The sequence below is a fragment of the Halyomorpha halys genome, unplaced genomic scaffold (genome assembly GCF_000696795.3).
Source record: "Halyomorpha halys isolate HHAL.00 unplaced genomic scaffold, Hhal_1.1 Scaffold152.1, whole genome shotgun sequence".
NCBI classification, from domain to species: domain Eukaryota; kingdom Metazoa; phylum Arthropoda; class Insecta; order Hemiptera; family Pentatomidae; genus Halyomorpha; species Halyomorpha halys.
Genome location: NW_027109315.1, coordinates 487,316 through 508,888, shown reverse-complemented (window position 1 = coordinate 508,888; position 21,573 = coordinate 487,316). Strand labels below are relative to the sequence as shown.

The following is a 21,573-nucleotide window of genomic DNA, read 5'->3' as shown; positions in this document are numbered from 1 at the left end:
AATTTTTCTTGACTTTTCATTTTGTTTTTTCAATTTTTCCTGTTTTTAAGATTCGGTTATAATTCCAATAATTGGCTGTACATAACGTCAATCTTTGTTCCTACTTCTTTACATATTTTAGCTTTCGAATTTATTTTCCGGATTTATGAAATACATAACAAATAATACATATACAAAAAAGAAATCTCTTAAGTTGGAAAGCTTTTCTACATGAGTTAACCTCTCCTTTGGATATTGGATATACTTCTACAAATTGTAAAGTTATACATGTGTACTCACATGGACGCTGCTGCTAGAGAGAGCAATAATCCTGCATGCCCCATGGTGTGCGGCGAACTGACGCTAGGGTAGAGGGGCTCCGTGTTAACGGCTACCGACTGTTTACCTTTCACCCGGGTGGGAGTGTCCGGGGCGAAATCCGACGGAAGTGATATCCCGGACCATCGGGAGGCTGATTATTTGCATTTGTAAACACGTTGATGGCCAGTCACCTTGAGTAATAACTGTTATACGTACTCGGGTGAAAGTAATATCAACTTAAAATGGATTTTACAGAGCTTAATTTTAAGGAATACGTTTATACTCCCAAGAAGGAGGGGGGAGGAGAATACGTTTATGATCCTACCCAGTACAGCGAATTAAAATAGTGTGGAGTAAGTGATATACATGCGGTGGGGTGATCTAATATATTTAACAAAGTGTTAAGTCACTTTATAACTAACCAACCAACTGCCCGGAGGCAGCACATCCTACTTCAGTAGTCCAAAAGTATAACTTAAATTAAACCAAAACTAACCAAATATATACACAACAAAGTCGTATACATATGTCTGCGATCGGTAGAGATCGAACACGCTTGTACTTTCCAATATAAACTGCTGTCTCTATGTCTCCATTGTTCTCCTTTAGTTAATTATCGAATTCTTATATATTTTTTCTTGCTGTTAACAATAAAAAATAGTTTATCGTTTCCAATAAGAAAAAATAAAAGTACTATAGAGGAAGATTTTATGAAAATATTTCAATGAGGATAAGATCTGAGAGTTGATGGTAGGATAATATCGAAATTTTTTTATTTATTTATTTAATGTAATTTATAACTGCATAAAATAATAAATACAATAAGTAAATACGTGGAATGTTTCATTTACACTTGAAAATCTTGGGAAGGAATCACCCATTGGTGGTCCTTCAAGCATTAATTTAAATTAGAAGGTCCTCTGTCCATCTTCTTTTCAGACGTCCAGAGAATTATCAGGGATTGTTAAGGATGAGAGATTAAGAACTAATGGGTTAGGATGATTTTAAAATGAAAAAACCCATATCTGTTTTGGGCCAATTCTGCAACGAATGCGATGTTAAGGTCTTTGTGGATAAGTTTATGTGTAACGTAATAAGGAGCATCAAGGATTTTACTTGAAAAAAAAAATTTAAATCTATCTATAAAGAGTGTTTTCAGGCAGTAAATTTCATCGTAAAATTTCATGTAACAACCCTAGCGTAGTCTTGTCTTTGAGATGTAAATTCAGTTGCATACGACTTTTAACTGAGATGTTGTTAAACAGATATAGTAAATTTTGCGTGACTCTTGTTTGAACTGAGGCGAATTCAAAAAGTGTATTTCGGTCGAAAACTAGAATTCGATATCAGAATTTTCAGTTCTACCTCCGACTACGTATGCCAATAATTTGATATATGAGAGCTAAGAAAGCCTCCGGTTACAACAATTCTGGTAGCAATAAATCAAGTCGTAAAAAATATTAGCTTGGTGAATATGAAATGTCGAATGTCGGATTTTTTTTTTACATACAAATATTTCTCTTCCTGTTTTTGTTATGATTTTGTTTTTGGCATAACCTCGTTTATAGTCGTATTCCACATTGCCAGACTCACATTTCAACAAAGGCGATTTTCTCACAAGTGATCTTTTTTATTTGTTTTGAATTTTATACCGATATAAATTCTACTGATATCCGTGAAATTTATTTGTCTGAGTATAAACTTGGTAATAATGCTGCAAAAGCTGCGCGCATTATAAATCTTGCGTTTAGGGAGAATAGTAATAAAGATCGGAAAGTGCAGCTTTGGTTTGATATATTTCATTTGGTGATTTTTCACTACAAAACGAACCGTGAGGAAGACATCTCACAGAACAATTGTGAAATTAAATGAACCGAAAAGCCTATTCACCAAATCTCTCGTCAACCGACTTTCTTTTTTTTTTAAAGATTTGAATCTGTTTTTACGGGTTAAACAGTATAAAAATGAAGACAGCCTGAAAAATTTTATATTTGAATTTATTGATTCTAAAGATCAAAATTATTTTAAGATAGGCATCTTTGCTTTAAAGTCCCGGTAGGAAAAGTTTTTTTTTTTAATTTTATTTATTTATTGATATTTACAACTGTATAAAAAAATACAACCAGTAAATTTGATCATAATGACATAATGATATGATACAGGATGTAGAGAAACTACCCAGTAGTAGAAATCTAAAAACAGTTTACAATATAAGGTCACGAGGCCATCTTCTTTTCAGGCGCCTCGGAGGATTGCCAGGAATGGAAGAGGAAGAACAACGAACAAGTTAGAAACGAGTGGGTTTGGGTGGTTAGGGAGTTGTAGGAAAAGTGAACCTATTTATATTAAATAAACAGCTTGTGAAAAAAAATATGCAGTTTTATTTATTCACTTAATAATCCGACATTCCATTTGCACCAACCTAATATTTCTCATTCCATTTTTATCCTACTTAACGGCGAATGGTTTTACGATTTTAGCACCGTTACATTCACAATAGGTTCGTTATGTATGAATTACAGGATTATGTAATCCGATCTGGACAAACATAAATTTACGCCTTGTGAACAATGAAACCGATATAATCAGGTGGTTGGAGATAGCAGGACCTTGAAATGTATTCAGGAAAGGTTTAACTAGGTTATTGGATATCAGTGTGCTGGTCGTTAGTTTCCATGCTCTGGGTTAAGCTGCAATTTACTTATCCGACAAGCTTTCTTCTCGCTCTTTTCACGTTAAGAAATCAATTGATCAGTCCATTTTTAACTTTTGGAATAAAATAGGGAGAACCTTACTACTTATGATTTCAGATGATATTCAATACTTCCTCTATATTTTTTCGTTTAATATAAATGATCGTAGGTATGCTAAACCTCCACGTTACATCAGTTTAGTGGTGAGCAAATCTACTCCGCAAGTTCAGAAGTAGCTGTAATTTATCAGTTTTACAATTTTTAAAATTATTATTACGATAACATTAGCCTTAAATCATGTCTATGATTCCTTACAATTTTACATACATGGCTTGTTTACTATACCTCTTGTTATTTTTTTTTTCTAAAAATCCGGTATAGTGAAAATAACTGAGTAGCTTATTGAATTATGAGATTGAACATTTCTTACGTCTGAGGCACTGGCCCTATATTTTGGAAGAATTTTAATATTATTAAATATTTATTCTATTATCCTACAGCAATTTAGTGTCCCTTATCGTCATCCCCAAAATTCTGTGTTTTAGTTAATTTGTTACTAATTCTTAATTTTATTTTTCGTATTTTAATATCAAACATTTTAAACTTCATTTATTCGGAATACACATTCATGCTATTTATCCTAAACTCCTTGTTATATATTTTTTTCCTTTTATAACCTTCACAGAAACATGTCCGCTAAAGTGAGAAACCCGGTAAGTCTAAAACTGTTTTAGGTAGTTTTTAACATTTTTTTTTTTCGTACCCTCTGGAAAAATTTTTAGGAGATACAAATATAAATATAAAAATTATATACAATTGCTTAATTCTTCTTTTACGCGGAGGTATTTTAAAGTTTATTGATGTATGTCCATTGTGTGCACAGAGTTTAAGGAGCTTCATTTCATGAAGAACTTCTTTTATATGTCGAGCGGGGAGGGATATTTTAACAATTTCACTTATGGTCAAATTTTATTGTTTTTTTATCTGGAAGTATATTACTTACTTTTACATACTATTGGAATACAAAATTTTATTATTTGATGTAATATTTTAATCGTATACTGTCTCATTGAAAAGTTTAGGTTTGATGATTACGTGGTTTCACACTTATGCATCTTATCTTTTGACGCATTTTATATAACTGTTCATATTATGTGATGCTTTTTCCTATGCAAATATTTCAAATATTTATATTGCACAGAAGCATTCTGAAGTCAACTTAAGCTAACCTTTTTAAATATTCCTTTGATTCGTTTTTAGTTGCTGTCTATATTTATTAGAAACACGTGAGGACAGATTTAATTAAATTTTTTTTTAAAAATTATTTAAAGTCTTTAAATATTAAAGTATAATATTATTAAAGTAAAAAGTAAATTTAAAACCTAGCCTCACTGCACATCTCAGATTAGGTCTTCACTGTATCTAATTATCGACAGCCAATAAGTAAGTAGTCCGGCTCGGGCGTTGACTTTTTCATTGAGTGGCGGTCCCACAAAATGAAAAACTTTGACCCCCAACCATGGTTAGGCAGTATAGGGCTCCAATTAAAGTCTTGGACGAATTAAAAAAAAAAAAAGTGAGCAGTAGCTGTTCTTTTATGTGTTGAGATAAAGATAAAACGGGTTTTCAAATTTGCTAATAATGGTCCGATTTAGGTGATTTTTGTTTTGTTTTATAGGAAATTAATAATATAATGCCAGTAATATAATGTTCCACTTTATGAAGGAATTTTAAATTATTAAAAAAAATCTTCATTTATGAAAAAATAAATTAATTGTCGAATGAATGGATATGATTTTCCGGAAAATATATATCTATCCAGGTATTCAAAATAATAAATTTCTTTAGGTTCTAGAAATAATTCTTTTTATACACATGAAACCCGATTTTTTTTCCCAACCTTTTTAAATACCATATACAACATAAGGAGAACCGCCAGTTTTACTGGCTTTATATTCATAGTAGTTTTTGTGAAAGTGAGTTAGTGGTATTCATTTTTCGGATGAGCTAAAGATAAAACGGCTTTCCTTAGAAACGTATACAGAATATTTATAAAATACTCATGATCCAAATGTCAAATCATTGCGAATAATGGTCCTATTATGTTGAATTTAGTTTTATATTTTATAGATTTTTATTTTCTTTCGTATGAGTGCCCATAATATTTCAGGAGATTTATAATATTAGATTAATTTTTTTTTTTTGGGTGGAAAGGGTATTAGAAATATTTTTTTATTAACCACCTTGAGTCCGAATTTTGAATTCCTATCAGATTACCTTTACCCTCCTCTCCGTCGTAAACCTCTACTCATTTTCCCAACTGTTTCTTATTTCAATATCCTACTAAAGACTGTTGAACTGATTCGCTACTTAGGACTCCATCTTGAAAAGGTGCTTACTTGGAATATCCATGCTAGACGACATAATAAACGACAAGAAACTGCTCGTAGATTCCGATTGCTACAACACCTATTTGGGAAACGCTCTAAACTTCCCATTTACTTTTTTAAAAACTCTTATACACTTTGATAATGAGACCTATTTCGACGAAATTGAGCTTTGGGGCTCCACCAAATCTTCAAATCCCTCTCATATCCAATTAAAAATCCGTAAAATCCTTGATGCTCCTTATCACGTCACAAAGAAACTCATCCATAAAGACCTCAACATCCCATTAATTGCATATTCCCCCGAAATAGATATGCCTCCTTTCATTGTAAAATCCTTACCTACCCAAACCAATTAAACCCTTAATGTTGGGTTAGTTTCAACTTTGTTGGTATTGATTGTCGTTTTTGAGATACAGTGATCAATAAGTCTGTGAGTGAGATGTTACTGATACGGACAGCCTTATTACCGTTTTAGCTTAGAGAGTTGAGGTGTCACCTTATCAACCTATCTACCGCGGCGCTGGTTCGGTTTCGATCCAGGGGGATGACTTTTATTTCGTTTCGTTCCATGGAATAAAAACCCGACCTTTCCTGTTGGGTTGTCTCTGGAATAACTCCCTCTTTCCCTCTCCCGTATTACAGAAATGACAAGTATGAGGTAAAATAAAAATAAAAACACGTATTGTTTTATTATTTAGATTTTTGTGATTGATTGGCTTTTGTTTTTCGGTTTGAATTTGGCCACTATGGTTTAAAATATATTTAGTTATAGATATTGGTTTTTTGGGCATTTCGCTCAACAGACTGGCACATTGTTAACGGATTTGTATTCAATTATTATAAAACTCATTTTATTATCTTTTAATATTAACATCAATTTTTCTAGTCATTTTTTCTGTTACATTTCCAATATCTTAAATGGTTTTGAGCTCGAGTTAATCTTCTCCACGAATTATTGTTCTTATGTTTCCTATTGTATAACACACATACTTTCAAGCAAGTTGTCTGTCTATTGTGCAAGAAAAAATTTAAATTCATTATAAGTTACGAAAGGAAAACGAGTGCATAGGGATAAAAAGTGAAATGAGATTGCTGGAAGATAAAACAAGCAAGCATATGCAAATAGGACCAAGTTGGTTTGACACATCTTTTAAGTTCATCTTTGGTTTTGTAAGGTCTCTGCTATTTTTCCTGGACTAAATAAGTAGTTGTTAACTTGTTAGCTAACTAACGAATGGTATGTTATCCTCTCTATAATTTTCAGGGACACGCAAACATTGCTTACTCATTGTTAGTTAGGGAGCCATTTTTATTAATTGGAACTTTCTCCATACACGAAATATGTAAATGCTCCTAAAAGTATGGGTCGCAATAAAATCACTCCTGAAAGTAAAGTAACTCAGAACATAACAGCATTTCTCACATCTCATCAATTTGTTTTCTTGTTTGGTTGATTTGTGGATGTTATAAATATGATTTCCATGAATTGTAGTTTATTCTTCAATATAAAAAACTAAGCCTGGTTTTGGATTCCTTTTTGGCTTTCTAACTTCCTGGTGCAATACTCCTCTAGTGGATATATGTGAACACTATCGGTTTCTTTCGGCTGTAGTGTCTAAAAATTCCTTTGTTCTGTGAACAATGCAGGGTATATGTGACAATACTCGCTTTCCGCTTGTGTAGATTCTGTAACACTTTCTTTTATGCATACTTTTTTTTTTTTTCTCTACTAGTTGTGTGTATGTTACAAAGTTGTATCTATCTCACTCTTCTTGTAAGTGAATAACTTCTATAATCATGAAGATATTCACTTAGTAAATTTCCGCATCATTTGTATAAATTTGTGAATAAATCAGAATTAATTGTTTATTAATTATTAAAAAGTGGACTATATGAACTACAGTTCTTAAACATAAGTCTGTAATTATAAAGGTATAGTTGCTATTGATTAGAGAGAAAAAATTTAAAATGTATATATTGGTTTTTATATCTGTTATACTTATTATTGCCTATATTAGAGGAGATTTTTATTATTTCAGTATTATTATTTGTCAAAATGATTAAAAGTTTTAAAAAAATAAATAAATTAATACAGACATATTAATTATTTAAATTTATGCTAAAATAAAAATTACTGAAAATTCTTTCATCAATAAATGATCCACTAAATTGACTTATATTATCTGTATCCATATTTAAATTTCCAATTTCACTGTGAGCTTACAAAGTAGATAGTATCTGCCGGATATTTAAAATTTAAGGAAGATAAACACGATTTTTTTTTAAATGGATAGAAATCATTCATTATTTATCACTACTAAAAGTTTTTATAACAGTGGTATACACACAAATATATATGTGAACCATCGAATGTATATACCATGATGTATATAACTGGTCTTATTATAACAACTTCGATAACCTGCAAAATTCAAGTAATGCTCTATAAAGGTTTAGGCACCCTGAAAGAAATATTAATTCCACTCATGTACATCTTATGAATAAATTTGGAGACTTGTCCTATTTTAGTATTAAATTACTAAATAAATATTCTACATGAAAAGTAAATTAATTTGTAAAAGTTACAACTTCTTATTGCCTTGCACTGCAATAGCTATTAAGGGATTCGAAATAGCTGTTTATAAATGCCATTTGAAATCAGGCAGGTAGCAATTACCCAAGATGGGTGCTGAAGAGATCATTGCCTCCAAATATCAAAAGGTCGAATATTCAGATCGATTAAAGTGAAATCAATGGAAAACACAACAACAAAATAAAATTGCTTCTTACAATACCTCGTACACTAAATGACTTCAAAAATGTAATAATTAAACTACGAAACAAATTAGTTTAATAACTCAGGTATGATAACTATAAACACCTTTGCTTCGGCGGTTAGCAAAAATATGATACGTCAAATCAAATTCTTATTAGTTTCTTGTTGGCTATTTATGTAAAATATATATGTATATACTCAAATTTAGGGATGGGATAACGATATCATCGAAACATCTATATATTTTCTTCAATATTTCGATGTTGATATTTTGTAACCGAAAATATCATAATATCAATATTTTCATCTAATATATAGGTTTTTCCAAAGAAATAAAAATCAATTTTTTCCCACATTTTTAAAAAATCACATACGTATATTTATCAAATAGATGAGTAAACATAAAGATCATAGGTAATTTCCTCTCAAAAAATAATTACACACCTCAGAACTTATATTTAAATTATTTTTTACAGCATAAAAAAATAAATATTCAGCTAATAATATTGAATTCAAATATCAATATAGCACATATATAAAGATTGTCATATTTTAAAGCAAATATTACCAGTAATTCCAATATTCATTATACATAGTCGAAATAAAATTTAAATATTTTATTTTTTAAATTCCCTAAAAAATCAAGTTTCTTCACTATTAAAATATCTATATGTTCTTTTATTATCGTTGCCAAAGTTTTATATTATAATACAATGTTTTGACTTAAATAATGTCGATTTTTGAATTGAATATTATTTGTTAATGTCCATAATGTAAATTGGAGATTATTGGAATATCAATGTTTTAAACAAAAACAAAATAACGATTTATTCAACTATCATATCCAATTATATTTCAGATAATGTTGGGTAAGTGTTTTAATATTGGTTAGGTTTATGTTTTGATTGTCATGGCGTTGCTCTGCTTTGCCGTTATTATAATTTTAATGTTTTGATTAGGTATAATATGAAATTTCCTGTATGATCTTTTTATAATTACTATTTATCTGATTTGTTGAATTTTAGTGCCGATGTGATACAATATTGTTAAGCTATATCGATACCTTTATCAATATCGATATTTTGGTAAAAAATAAAAGGTCTTTCAAATCTCATTCAGGACGCATTGTTGGATTCGAAATTTGCAAGGGACAGGAACGATGCCCAATCTCAGTTTTTAATTTTGTGTTGTGTGTTTACAACTATATTTAAAAAAAGAGCTATTGAACTCCGGCGGTGGTATTTCTGAATCAAGATGTAACGAGCCGGGTTTTAACTCCAACTTCATAATCCGATCAGAACATTGCTACAGAACATACCGTTTATAACGGGCATGAATATTATTTTGTACGATTTACAAATGGCTGTAATTTGAAGATCCTGGAAGTTGTGCTTCTAGTTGTTTAGCTTTGATCTAAGTAAATTCAATACAATCATCTTAAGCAGTTTTAGATGTTTGAATAACAATATATACTTAATAATTTTTATAAATTATAAATTTTTGATAATTTTTTTTTCATTCCTCGTTGCGCTTGTCATAATTTAATCTCCTAACTAATATTGAATTTCTTTTGAAATGACTGTTTTCTAATTTTCATCTTGAAATGTTTCTAAATACTAAAGCAAAATCCATAAACAAAATCTAATACATTAATATTCTATTTAATTTTATATTTATCTACTTTTCATTTTTTATTATGATGGCTGTGCATTTAGTGGCTATAAATTTTTTTATGTATTTGTCATTCGTTGAAGTCATTAAATATATATATATTCCTTGTAAAGTAACCATTGGTGAAGTTGAAAGTACCGAATGCAGATCTTCTTGCAAGGTACCTCATGTTTCAGGTTATATGATCCGCGCTGATAAACTATTTTCAAATCGTAGTTTCCCCAGGTTCGTAGTTTAGTCCTTTATAAGGTATAACAGGTTTGTAATTAGGGCAAGAGAAGGTGTCCGGTAGAAGGTAAAAAATTTGTAATACTAATTTTTATCAATTACACATATTATGTAAAAGATCATTTTGTAAGTCCGGGTCCCTTCGTTTTATTATTATTTCTCATTGCCATGATAACTAAGTCATTGCTAAATGGCAATTATACAGTGTGATTGATTTCATGTTTCTGAAATGAGCCTGCCGTGTATATGTTTCTGTGGCCCGTAACTTCATAGCCAACGGAGAAAGCATAATTGAAACTCTTAAACGGTTATCCCGTCCCAAACATAATTCAATCCGTTAACTGATTTCACTTCAATAATTTAGTTCGTAATAATTTCTTAAATTTTTGAATTGTATTGAAAACTCAGATCCTTTTCTTCTGTCAATTTATACTATGAACGGATTAATCCTTCTCCCAATATCCGATTGGCGGTGGATCAGTAATTAGAAATTGGTATTGTTTGATATTAGTGCAATATTGTTTTAATTTATTGTAGTTGGTAAATCTGTGTACCCCTTTTATTGACAATTTAAGACATTACTTGCTCTCTTTATTTACCTCTTCTCTGAAATGTATCGACACAGCAAATAAGACTTAACGCGATACGAAGTGTATTTATGGTAATTTTAAGGTGAAGTGAAAGCATCCGAAGTCATATCAAAGCTTCGGCTGGAGGCGTCAAAATCGATATTGTCAATATGTAACCACTTATATAATTAAAAAATTCTGAATCGATAAAAACAAAATAAAAAAACATTAAATAATTTATTCAAGAAAGTAGACGTATATTTTCTCCATAATCTCTCAGCTGCTATCAACTCTCGCTAGCTAAAAAAAAAAAATATTTCTAGTGTTCTGATCATATTTTCTTGGTAGAAAATATCAAAATAAAATTAAAAAAACATCCCAGATTCGAGTTTAGTATTATTTATTGCTTTTCAGATTGCTATGATTTCGTATAACGTAGTTGATAGGAAGAGATGCTTTATTTAGCTAAAAATGTTTTTTTCTTATTTATTGTGGTATCATTATCATAAAAAGTCATTATAAATTTTTTAAAAAATAGAGTAGATCTTAGGGAGCTCCTTTGAGGAAACAGTTCAAATAAATAAGTTCATATTGGTAACTTAACAGAAAAATTGAAAAAAGATAGTTGACCGTATGAAGTAGATTGTTGGAGTATAGTTCAGGTGGCGTTCAGTAAATAGTTCTCGTTTACTATTTTGATACCTTTATTGACCGCCACCTGGACTATCCTCCTACAATTTACAGCAAAATGTTACATGTTTAGATTATTTCAGTTAATCAGTTGTCCCATAAGTTCAGTTTGATTCTTGGATTCTAGGTATACTGACACTTTCAACTTCAAATTTGGACGAGTTTTAATTTATTTTTTATTTTTCAATTACTTAGCTTGAGCACTGAAAATAATAATCCGTAAAGATCTAGATATTGTAACTATTTCTGGTCTATGGTTTCGAATAGTATCTGAGTTGCCCGTTGTATCCTTGCTTTTGGCTCATATTCCAATGACGAAATATTTTACGTTAGCATTGCATAGTTGAGGGGTTTGGATAAAAGGGTTGAAATCGGCCTACAATTTAAAGGCCTTTTATTATGTTCACCCACAACAGCTTTAACATTGACACTAAGTTTTGACATTGAACTAGCTACAGTGTAAGTAGGGCAATGGACTTGAAGGAATAAGTGAAATAGCCTTTGGCTGGGGTTCCGGAGAAAGTCTTTGTTCATTCCAAACTAGTCTTCCAGTCTTATTTTAGTTTTAATTTGGAGAAAATATTTCAAGTTAAGTGCGGTCATTTCCAATTTTCAGTGAGTAAATGCTAGCGCGTATCCGGAATTCTACCTGGGAAGGGGCTATCAACTTCACGATTCTAGTAATTTTTCTTTTTTTTTTTTTGATTTTGAAAAGGATTCAACTCAATTATCATTAAAAATATGTTGAAACCCTTTTCAAAATCAGGCAATTCATTTATATTTAATGCACAAATATTGTTTTGTTTTGTTTTTTTAAGTAAATTAAAATAATTATAATAATCATTTTAAATATTCACATTCTAATTTATATATGTATTTGTTATAAGTTATATATTTACATTAAAAAATGTATTAATTACCAAGTCCATAATCTACAAGTTTAAAATGAAAATATGTAAATGGAAGATGGTCCGGGTATAGTCAAATAAAACTAAAATAGTGATAAACTATTTTAATTTTGCCAACGTTTCGCTCCACGTTACAGGGCTTCATCAAGGCTAAAAAAAGATACAAACACATAAGTAAAAAAATTGATGAAAAATTAGAATAAAAGGGTGTACAATGAAACGTAAAAATTAAGTAAGAAAAACAAAAGGTTATAAACAATAAATAATTACGGAATAGAATAGCAAATAGAAATATAACGGAATAGAAAACCGAAATTATAACAGATAAAAAGAAAAATATAAAAGAAAGTACAAACTAAGAAATGGAAAGAGAGGAATTAGAATAAAATCAAGAGTAAAGAAAGAAAATAAACGAGACTGAAAACGTAACTGTTTGACAAAAGCATCAAAGCCTGAGTGAACCGTTTTATTCGTAGGAGTTAAGTACGCTACATTTGAAAATAATTTTAAAGTAAACAGTATAGAAAATATTAAAATTAAACAATAAATCATAATATACATTATAGGAGGAAGATATATATATGTGTGTGTGTATATATACTGATAGAAAACACAGAAGAAATACAATTAACATAATGGATACAATAAATATAAATGATAAAGAAAGACAATATACAAAATAAATAGGGGTATAGAGGTATGTTAATTATATAATACAAAAATTAATAATAATAAAGTAATTAATGTAATAAATCAATTAATGTATTTAATATAATAAAGTAATTAACTTTAACTTTTTAAACATAGTTTTAAATATTAACATAATTTATAATAAGCAATTAATTTGATTTTCCATTAACTTTTTTTACTTATGTTAAATGTTTGTTACTTTTTTAGCCCTGCAACGTAGGGTGAAACGTTGGCTCAATTGAAATAGTTTTGTCACTATTCGAGTTTTTATTTGATTGAAGTTCATTACTTTGTAAGGAAGTACTATTTCTTAAACAGTGGTTATGCAAGGATATGCTTATGATCACACTCAACCGTAAGATATTTCTCCAATCAAGGGTACTCACTTTATAGAATTCTTCTGAACCCACGGGATTACAGCCATATTAACAGAATAAATAATTATCTGCTAAAACCTGATTCGAATCCAAGCTCTCAGAGTATAGTCAATATTTTTTTTTTTTTAATTTAAATCATATACTTAACATTTTCAATAAATTGTTTATTTCTTTGTTCGAGATCCTTTCTGACCATCTTATTCTTCAATTCTATAAGATAAATTAATCAAATTTGGAATTACTATGCTGGTGATTCAACTGAGTTATATCAGTTGGACCACTAAACAGTATTTTTAGTCGTATCATTTTCCAACACTATTGGGGTTCCATATTTAACGCCAGAATGTGTGGCCTCGTGTTTCGAAACTTTTCAGAAGGGCGAACGAACATTTCTTAAAGAAAATTGTAAAATTCGCAATGTTACTGTTTTATGTTTTCGGAAATTCGTCAACCGTGGAACTGCCTACCTTCAAAAATATACACTCTATTGTGCCACTGCAGCGGCCGTGAAACCAGTTTTTCGCGGTTTGGGTGAATGTTACTGTGCAATTTGTGACCCTGCATCAAATCTCTGGAAAATTTTCCGATGAAAAGGCAAAGAAATTGCCCCCTTTTAGCTGGTTGCTATTATCTTGTCAGACCTGATGGTGGAAAATATTATTTTTAATTTTAAGTATATCCACTTTAACCAGTCTATTGCGCCACTAATAAACAAATCTACTTGTAAAATAATCCATTTAATTTTTTTTTATCGGATTTATTTTATGAAACTTTTATTTTTTGGAAAGTATCCAGTTCCTGCTAATTACATTCCTATTGCATATAAAAAGTAAGCACATAAATCTGTAAATCAGGGATGAAGTACTTAAAAGGAAGTATTTTTACTAGACCAGCGGTTGTACGAGGAAATGATTTGGTCAATATCAGCTGGACCGCCAGATTTTTCTGTAATTAAGGGTATCTACTTTAAGAGGCTGAGTAGACCTCGGAGAGCTCCCCATCCCACAGGGTCGACTAACTACTATAAGAACTAAATAAATAATTCTCTGCCCCGGCCGGATTCGAACTCAGGTCCTTGTAGTTTTATTGAATATATAACTACCTATTTTCTAAGATTGCTAAGTGGTTGTTTCTGAATAAAACAACGTAACGATCAAATTTTAGAAATTTAGGCGTATCCAGTTCATCACTGTTTCTCATGGATAAGTGAAAGTAATAGACGGAATTTTTATAAAAATAGGAAAGTTATCTTATGCCAAACTCTTTCGTTGCCGGCAAAACATCGATTATGGAAATATCCGATGGTTATTTTTTTGACAGTTCCAGTATCGGAAATGCTATGAGTAAGTTTGGGCCCAAGCTGTCGCTAACTCGACTCCCCAGAAGTGCGTGGCCCGATTGGGAAAGGATCCTGGACGAAATGGCCTGTTATGAGGACTGTTTCACAAGAGAACTATCTTCGCCTCCATCTGCCCACGTGTTACTCAATGGCTGCCAGGGGTCCGCCCATTGTCCTTCCTGCGACACCTCCCCTATGTCAGTTCTAAAGGAACTGGTCTAGAATCCTTTCGTAACCGGCTGATGGTTCATAATTACTAGGGCCAGGTCCTCTATCATAATTAGGAGTGGAACAGTCCGCTATTATCTCTTGTCGTTAGCCTTGCCTACTGTTTGTCAACATGCCATCATTATCTCGTATTAGTATTTAACTAATTCTGTAGTTTACTTCTTACTGTTTGTGTCCACTTAGCGATTACAGTATGCATGGAAATCTGCCAGATAAGCTGAGTTTTTTCTGTCTTTTTTCCCTATAAACTCGTTGTAACATCGCTGGTTGATGTGAATTTTTTTCGTTATATGGAAGATTGTATCTGCATTTTTCAACAAAATACGTACAATGCTATTGCATTTGTAGTTCATTTTGTATTTATAACATGATAATGGGAAAACTGCTCGAACCTTCGTACAGATATTGCAATAATATTACAATATAATAGATAATTTCTTCCAGTAAAAAATAAAAACAATACAAATAACGAATATACTCATTTGAACTGTGTTAAGTGAAAACTTGAATTTCATTATCACATTTTTTTTTGTGTGTAATTAAAGGTTTTGACAATTTTACTTAATGAAATAATGTGCGGTGTATTTACACCAAAATTTTAGGACTAACTTTTCTGATTTTCATACGCGAAAACCGACACTATACTTCTTAAGTTTCAAGTGTTCGGGCCGTTTGTAGCTGAGGGAGTTAAGCTTCTGCCTCACAACTGCAGCGGCGTCGGTTCTAATCCGGTCTGGCGGGTGACTTTTATTTCTTTGGTGGTCCCACGAAATGGAAACTAGATAACTCTCCAGTATGTCAATTAAGTTTCATTATGGAATGGACGTGTTTTAATGATATTACGATACACTGAGTTTTTTTTACTATTGTGGTCTCTCTGTAGACAATTCCAAAACTAGTAGATTTATCAAAATTCAATCCAAATTAAATTCTATAGAATACGTCAAATACAATTTTTTTTTATCTAATGTGCCAATATTGAAGGAAAGCAGTTATATATTTACCAACTTGCTATTAAGTTTTTTCTCCATTCTATATATTAACCATCGTCAATGATTTAGGTCAAATCATGAAAATGTTTAATAAAAATTGGAAAAATAATTCGTTGATTGATTAATTATTATTTTATATTATTCTTGAGATGTGGAAACTATTAAAAGTGAGTTACAATATGACATAATACAAGTTTGAGGACTTAGACTCCACCTCACTTTCGTTAGTCTCTGATTATCATTAGGTAAAGGTTAATTTTATTTATTTTACAGTGCTCCTCTATTTATTTTTTGTTTTATAATTTACTTTTGTTGAATTTAAGTTCGATTAAAAAAAAAAAAAAATATATATATATATATTTGATTTTTATTTACTTCCGAAATGAATCAAATTTTCCCCGAAATTTCTACGTTCTTTTTAATTTTTAACAGTCAATATACCTTATTAATATTGATATTTTATCATATCTGCAATTCAGTGGTAAGGATTCCTGTTCAAGTTTCGAGATGTATAACTAATTACTACCATTATTATTAATTATTATTATTATTATTCCCAATTATTTTTCAAGTAATTTCACAGCCCTAAAGATGGTTGTAAAATTACTTAATAAAATTATAATATTTTTTCCCTTCCGCATTACATGCCAGGTATTAGTAATCCCCCTGCCGTCAAAATCACCACACCGATGCTGAATGTAAAAATAATTATCTTAAATTAATAGTAGCTTAATGGATATGAGCGATGAAACTTGCTCAGAGCATTTTATTTCATTACTTAATTATACCATAATTTTTTTCGTAATTATTGTCTATATTTAACTCTGGATCGGGAATTGAAAAATGTATAAAGGCTTTCCCTTGCGGATCTGTTGCAATCTGACCTGGGTTGCATCATTCGGCTACTAAATGGTTATATCCCTTATAACCAATTAGTGTTACCGAAATCTTAATCATACCCGAACTTTAATATGCCTATTGAATTGTAAGGAATCCTTTCTGAGCAGTATGTAATTCTGATAATTAGGTGTTAAAAACCTTTGAATATGAGAATAATTTAATATAATTTTTTGGTGCAATCAGCGAAAAGCATCAAGAAATAAAACTTTTTTATAAGTGTCAATTTTTCGGCCGGAATTTCAGGCCTTCTACAGGACTATGTAGAAAACAAGATAACAACCATGATGATTAGAAAATAATAAATAAGAATAGAAGAAGAAATATTATAGGCACATAAGTACTATGGAAAAAAACAAATGTATTGTATAAGTATATTACTATTATTTTATTTTTATATTATAGATCTGGTGGGCCTTACATGGTTGATATAACTTATATTATATATATATTTTTAACAGTGGATTATGAGGGGGTATAGTCATACAAATGACACCCCTAACTATATACAATGTTCTTATTAAAAGAAAAAAAAAAAATAATAAAATAAATAGATAAGAATATTGCTTCTTAATAAAAGAGGAAAGTAAAATTAATAACAAAAATAATGATATTGGTACACTTAAATAAAACAAACAATTGTCTTCTAATAGTGAAAAGAAACAAGTTAATTTGAAAAAGGGAAGAGAGAAGAAAAGAGAGAGAAAAAAAAATAAAATGAATAATAATAATATGTAAATAGAGATAGTGTGAATATGAATTAATTTTATATTTATTAAAAATTTATAAAAGAATGTCCTGCAGCCGTCTGGGCTTCAGTCTTCGGGTTGAGGTTGGGTTTCCCAGGTTGTAGGTCACTGCTCCTTTAATTGTCGGCTACTGGGAGTGGAACTTCATGAACCGTTTTTTGATATAATCCTCTATTGACTCCACTTGTAATTCGCGATGCAATTGGCTATTTCTTATGAACCAAGGAGCATTAACTGCGATTCTTAGGACTTTATTTTGAAAAGATTGTAGTTTTTTTCCTTTTCGTGAATGATGCCGCTCCCCTGACTTCACAGTCGTACATCAGCAGTGGCCTGAGGATTGTTTTAAATATAAGAACAGTTGTTTCTGGTTTTAGTTTGGAATTTCTGTTTAGGATAGGATATAGCATTGCTAACCTATTGTATAAGTAAATTAAGAATTAAATATAATATTACTTCATATCCTTCTGTTAATTATTGTTTTGTAATTAGCCCTGATAAAGACCTTTAATTCTGGTCGAAACTTTAGCACTAATAAAAAAAGTTAATTTTTATCTTCTTATTTTCATGTTATTCTGTTTTTTATTTTCTTATCATTATGATTATCTCTGTTTTGTACTTACTGGTATGAAGGTCTGAAATTCTTGCCGAAACTTAGGCACTAATAGAAAAAGTTTTATCTATTTATATTCTTCACTTACCGGCACCCACGAACATGGAGAGGAGTCTCCATGTAACATCCAAGATCAACAACTTATATTTTGTTTCCATTTTACACTTGAAAACTCAATTTTTAACTTTTTAAAACTCCTGAAATTTAGAAATTATAAAAATTTTATTTTGTATTATCCTTCATATTTTGATCTGACTATGTTTGAGACTTGAAAAATAAATTATTTTCCCAAAAATTTGGTTTTGTGAAATTTTATGTCTTGCACTCCAGAGCGCATCAGTGGTTAGCTGTGAGGTCCTTAAGATAGGCACAATAATTAGGATATAGATTAATTTGTGAAGCTAATATATTAAGTTTCCCGATGGTTGGGTATTTAGCTGAAAGGTTTTAACTGGTAAATGCACTGTAAAAGTGACTCAAAATGCACTTTTAACCATCCTGATTTTCTAATATTTTCCAAGGGATACACTCCAATTTCCTTCAAGTGTCTGGAGTCGTGGTAGGCCGCACATGGTTCGTTTATCGGCTTATTGGTCCGCAGAAACCACTGCTCCAGAGGACATCGTTAATGTATCCACAAAGGGGATGAGGATTCACTTATAGGGCCACACATAGCCATAGAAGAAGATTAAGAAAACAAGAAAAAATATTAATAATCAAGTTGTTGACGAAGGATGTGTGGATATGGCCTTAACCCTCTTCTGAAATAGGTAGGTAGCCTGTTACAATTTAAGGTTTGACTAAAAATAGACTCCATCCTGTAAATTATAAAAATTTAAACGTGGGAACATCATAACTGTCCTTCCTCTACTGCTTGAAGTGTACTCAGGTACTCACTATCAGCTTGCGTCTTCCACCTATATAGTAGTATTCTGTTCTATCCTTAGACATTTTCTATTGTTCTTCTTATTCCTTCGTAAATTTTCAGGAATTCATTATTAATTTCCTTAGAAATAAACAAAGAATTTTAATAATTCAATTATTAACCTTTGAAGTGGACACGATAACCATAAATGACACTGTTGTATGAAGAAAGTCATTTTCATATGCTCCTTGTTCTGAAGGTTTATATTATGCACTAAGGGATATTACGCATATGTCAGATTGGCATTTATAGAATGTCAGATTACAATACCACGAATGGATGATGTGTCCAAGTTATTTTGCTAAATGTTCTTTGACTCATTAAAATGACCTCTACTAGGAAGAAATCTGAACATTATAACGTATCTTTAGTAGCCTAAGCTAATCTAGCCCGTAGCGTTAACGTTTTCTCAAATTTTGCTTGGATGGGGTTTTTTTTTTTTTGGGATTGTTCTTTTTTTTTATCACCAATAATTACACATTGTTGTACCTTATACTTACAAATAACTTATTACTCAGTTTTTGATTCTGTTTTTTTTTTTTTTTAATTAAAATACTTTTTATACTTGGATTTGTGCTATGATTTTCTTTTCTAATCACACCCTCGTCGATTTTGAAGATATTGTTGATTTTGATGAAACTATTATCAGATAAATCTAGCCCTCAAAATATCGGACTCCTGACAATATTGGGTTTCAATTCACTCTAGGGGTTCCGGAAAGAAAATGGAGAGTTGGCATGTGGAAAACGTATTTTATTGTACATCTCTGGATCTGATAGAATACAATCAGCATGAACTCTACTTCATAGCAAATTTCATTTAAATTAAAAAGTACAACTTAAAAATATTCAATTCTTAGAATATTCAATATGTCAGTTATGTGATGATAAAACGCATACTTTAAATTTCAAGTTATGAATCTCAACAATATATTCCCAATCGCCATTATAGTTATTGAGGTGGATACTCTGGACAGTTCATTGTCAAGGTGCTTACATGTAACATTTAACGAGACAACAGTTGTACTACCATTACATTTACTGTCAATTATCACTCCAGACCTAGTATGACAGTGTTACCAGTAAAATGAATACAGGCCGATATCATACAGTTTTACCTTAGCAGTGGCTAAACTCTTTTTGTAATACATTATTATGAAGATTAAGGCTTGATAAAAATATCAAAAATGCTTCAAAAGAATTGCCCATATGTATAGGAACTTTCATTTCTCAGGTATAAATTCTTAACATGCTTGGTTTTCGTTGGAACTAACACTTCTACAAATATAATGCTGTTTAGTAAACTTTATGACATCAATCCTTGAATAATTTTTGTTTTCAATGTTTATGCTATCCAATGGGGACAGTTCTTAATGAGATACAGAAATATAAAATAAAATGTGTTTTACACACGCCAACTTCTCGGAACTACTGTAACGCATATGTAATCATGCCATTTTTTGTTTTGTCCCAGTGGTTTGGAAATTTGATAATCAAGTTTAGCCAATTAATACATTCAGTAGAGCGGGACGCTTCCCCCGCGACTGTTCTGGTTCCTGGCTCCCAATTTGGAACTCTAATGAAAGTTATTAACCTTATCACATTAATTATTATATCATTGCCATTTTGCTCAACTGTAAAATATGTATGCATACCCGTTTGGAATATTTTATACTGCATAATTACGTAACCAAATTAGGATGATTGTTTTTTGTTTAGTCGTCTATTCCTTCTTAAGCTTTTACTTTATTTTTCTGAGAATTTTCACAATCACAATTTTATTCTTCCTAATTTAATCTCTGAGACCTTCTGCAGTGATCCGCTACCCACGATCGGTTAAACAAATTAAACACTAATTTATCATTTGATAGCAATGCAAAATCAAACCAAGGACATAATAGTCGCAGCAGTAGATCAGTTTACAGAAAAACAAATTAATTAATTAATTAAAAAACAAAACAAAAAATTATTTAAAAGAAACACTTGAATGAATAAATAAGCTAAAAGAAATAATTCAAGGAATAAAAAAGTTAAAACACAAATCGACAGATCTAAAAACTAAAAAAAACACTTTAAAAAAATAGGTTACGGGCTCAGATTCTGTCCCTTGCGTTCCATAGGCCTTCTAAAAACTGAGAAGTACGATAGCCTCTAGAAAAATTAAGCAGTTTATCTCAGTGTGAGAAGTATTCTACTTCAAGAAATAGACTTTGAAGAAGTAATTCATAACAAATAAAAATAAAGAAAAGTTCCTCTTTAAGACGTTTGGTACTTTTCAAATCCCTTAATTATGATAAAGAATTTCACTAGCATGTTTTATTTCTGTTGATAATCCAAAGTTGTTCAAGAAATAATAGGAAGGACCCTTAATCTTTACGGGTTTTATACACTCCATTTAAAAAAAAATCCGTTTTTTAAAAGGTAAAATAATTAAATAATGACAATTTTTTTCTGTAAATCTGTTTTTTTATAATAATAATATTTATTTAATGATTAGTACCACAATATGCCACAACTTGGGCAATCAGTAATGGTGTTA

General features: G+C 30.6%; 2 protein-coding genes across 2 annotated transcripts in view; one reads left to right on the top strand and one right to left on the bottom strand.

The window, feature by feature from the left end:
* The window catches only part of b6, a 51,772-nt gene extending 51,415 nt beyond the window's left edge, over positions 1-357 (bottom strand). The window contains exon 1 of the mRNA XM_067047513.1: positions 280-357. Within this exon, the coding sequence (XP_066903614.1) occupies positions 280-323 (44 nt within the window). The 5' untranslated portion in view covers positions 324-357. The remainder of the gene's footprint in view (positions 1-279) is intronic.
* The window catches only part of LOC106678649 (coiled-coil domain-containing protein CG32809), a gene marked incomplete in the record, with an annotated part of 525,778 nt that overhangs the window by 409,483 nt on the left and 94,722 nt on the right, over positions 1-21,573 (top strand).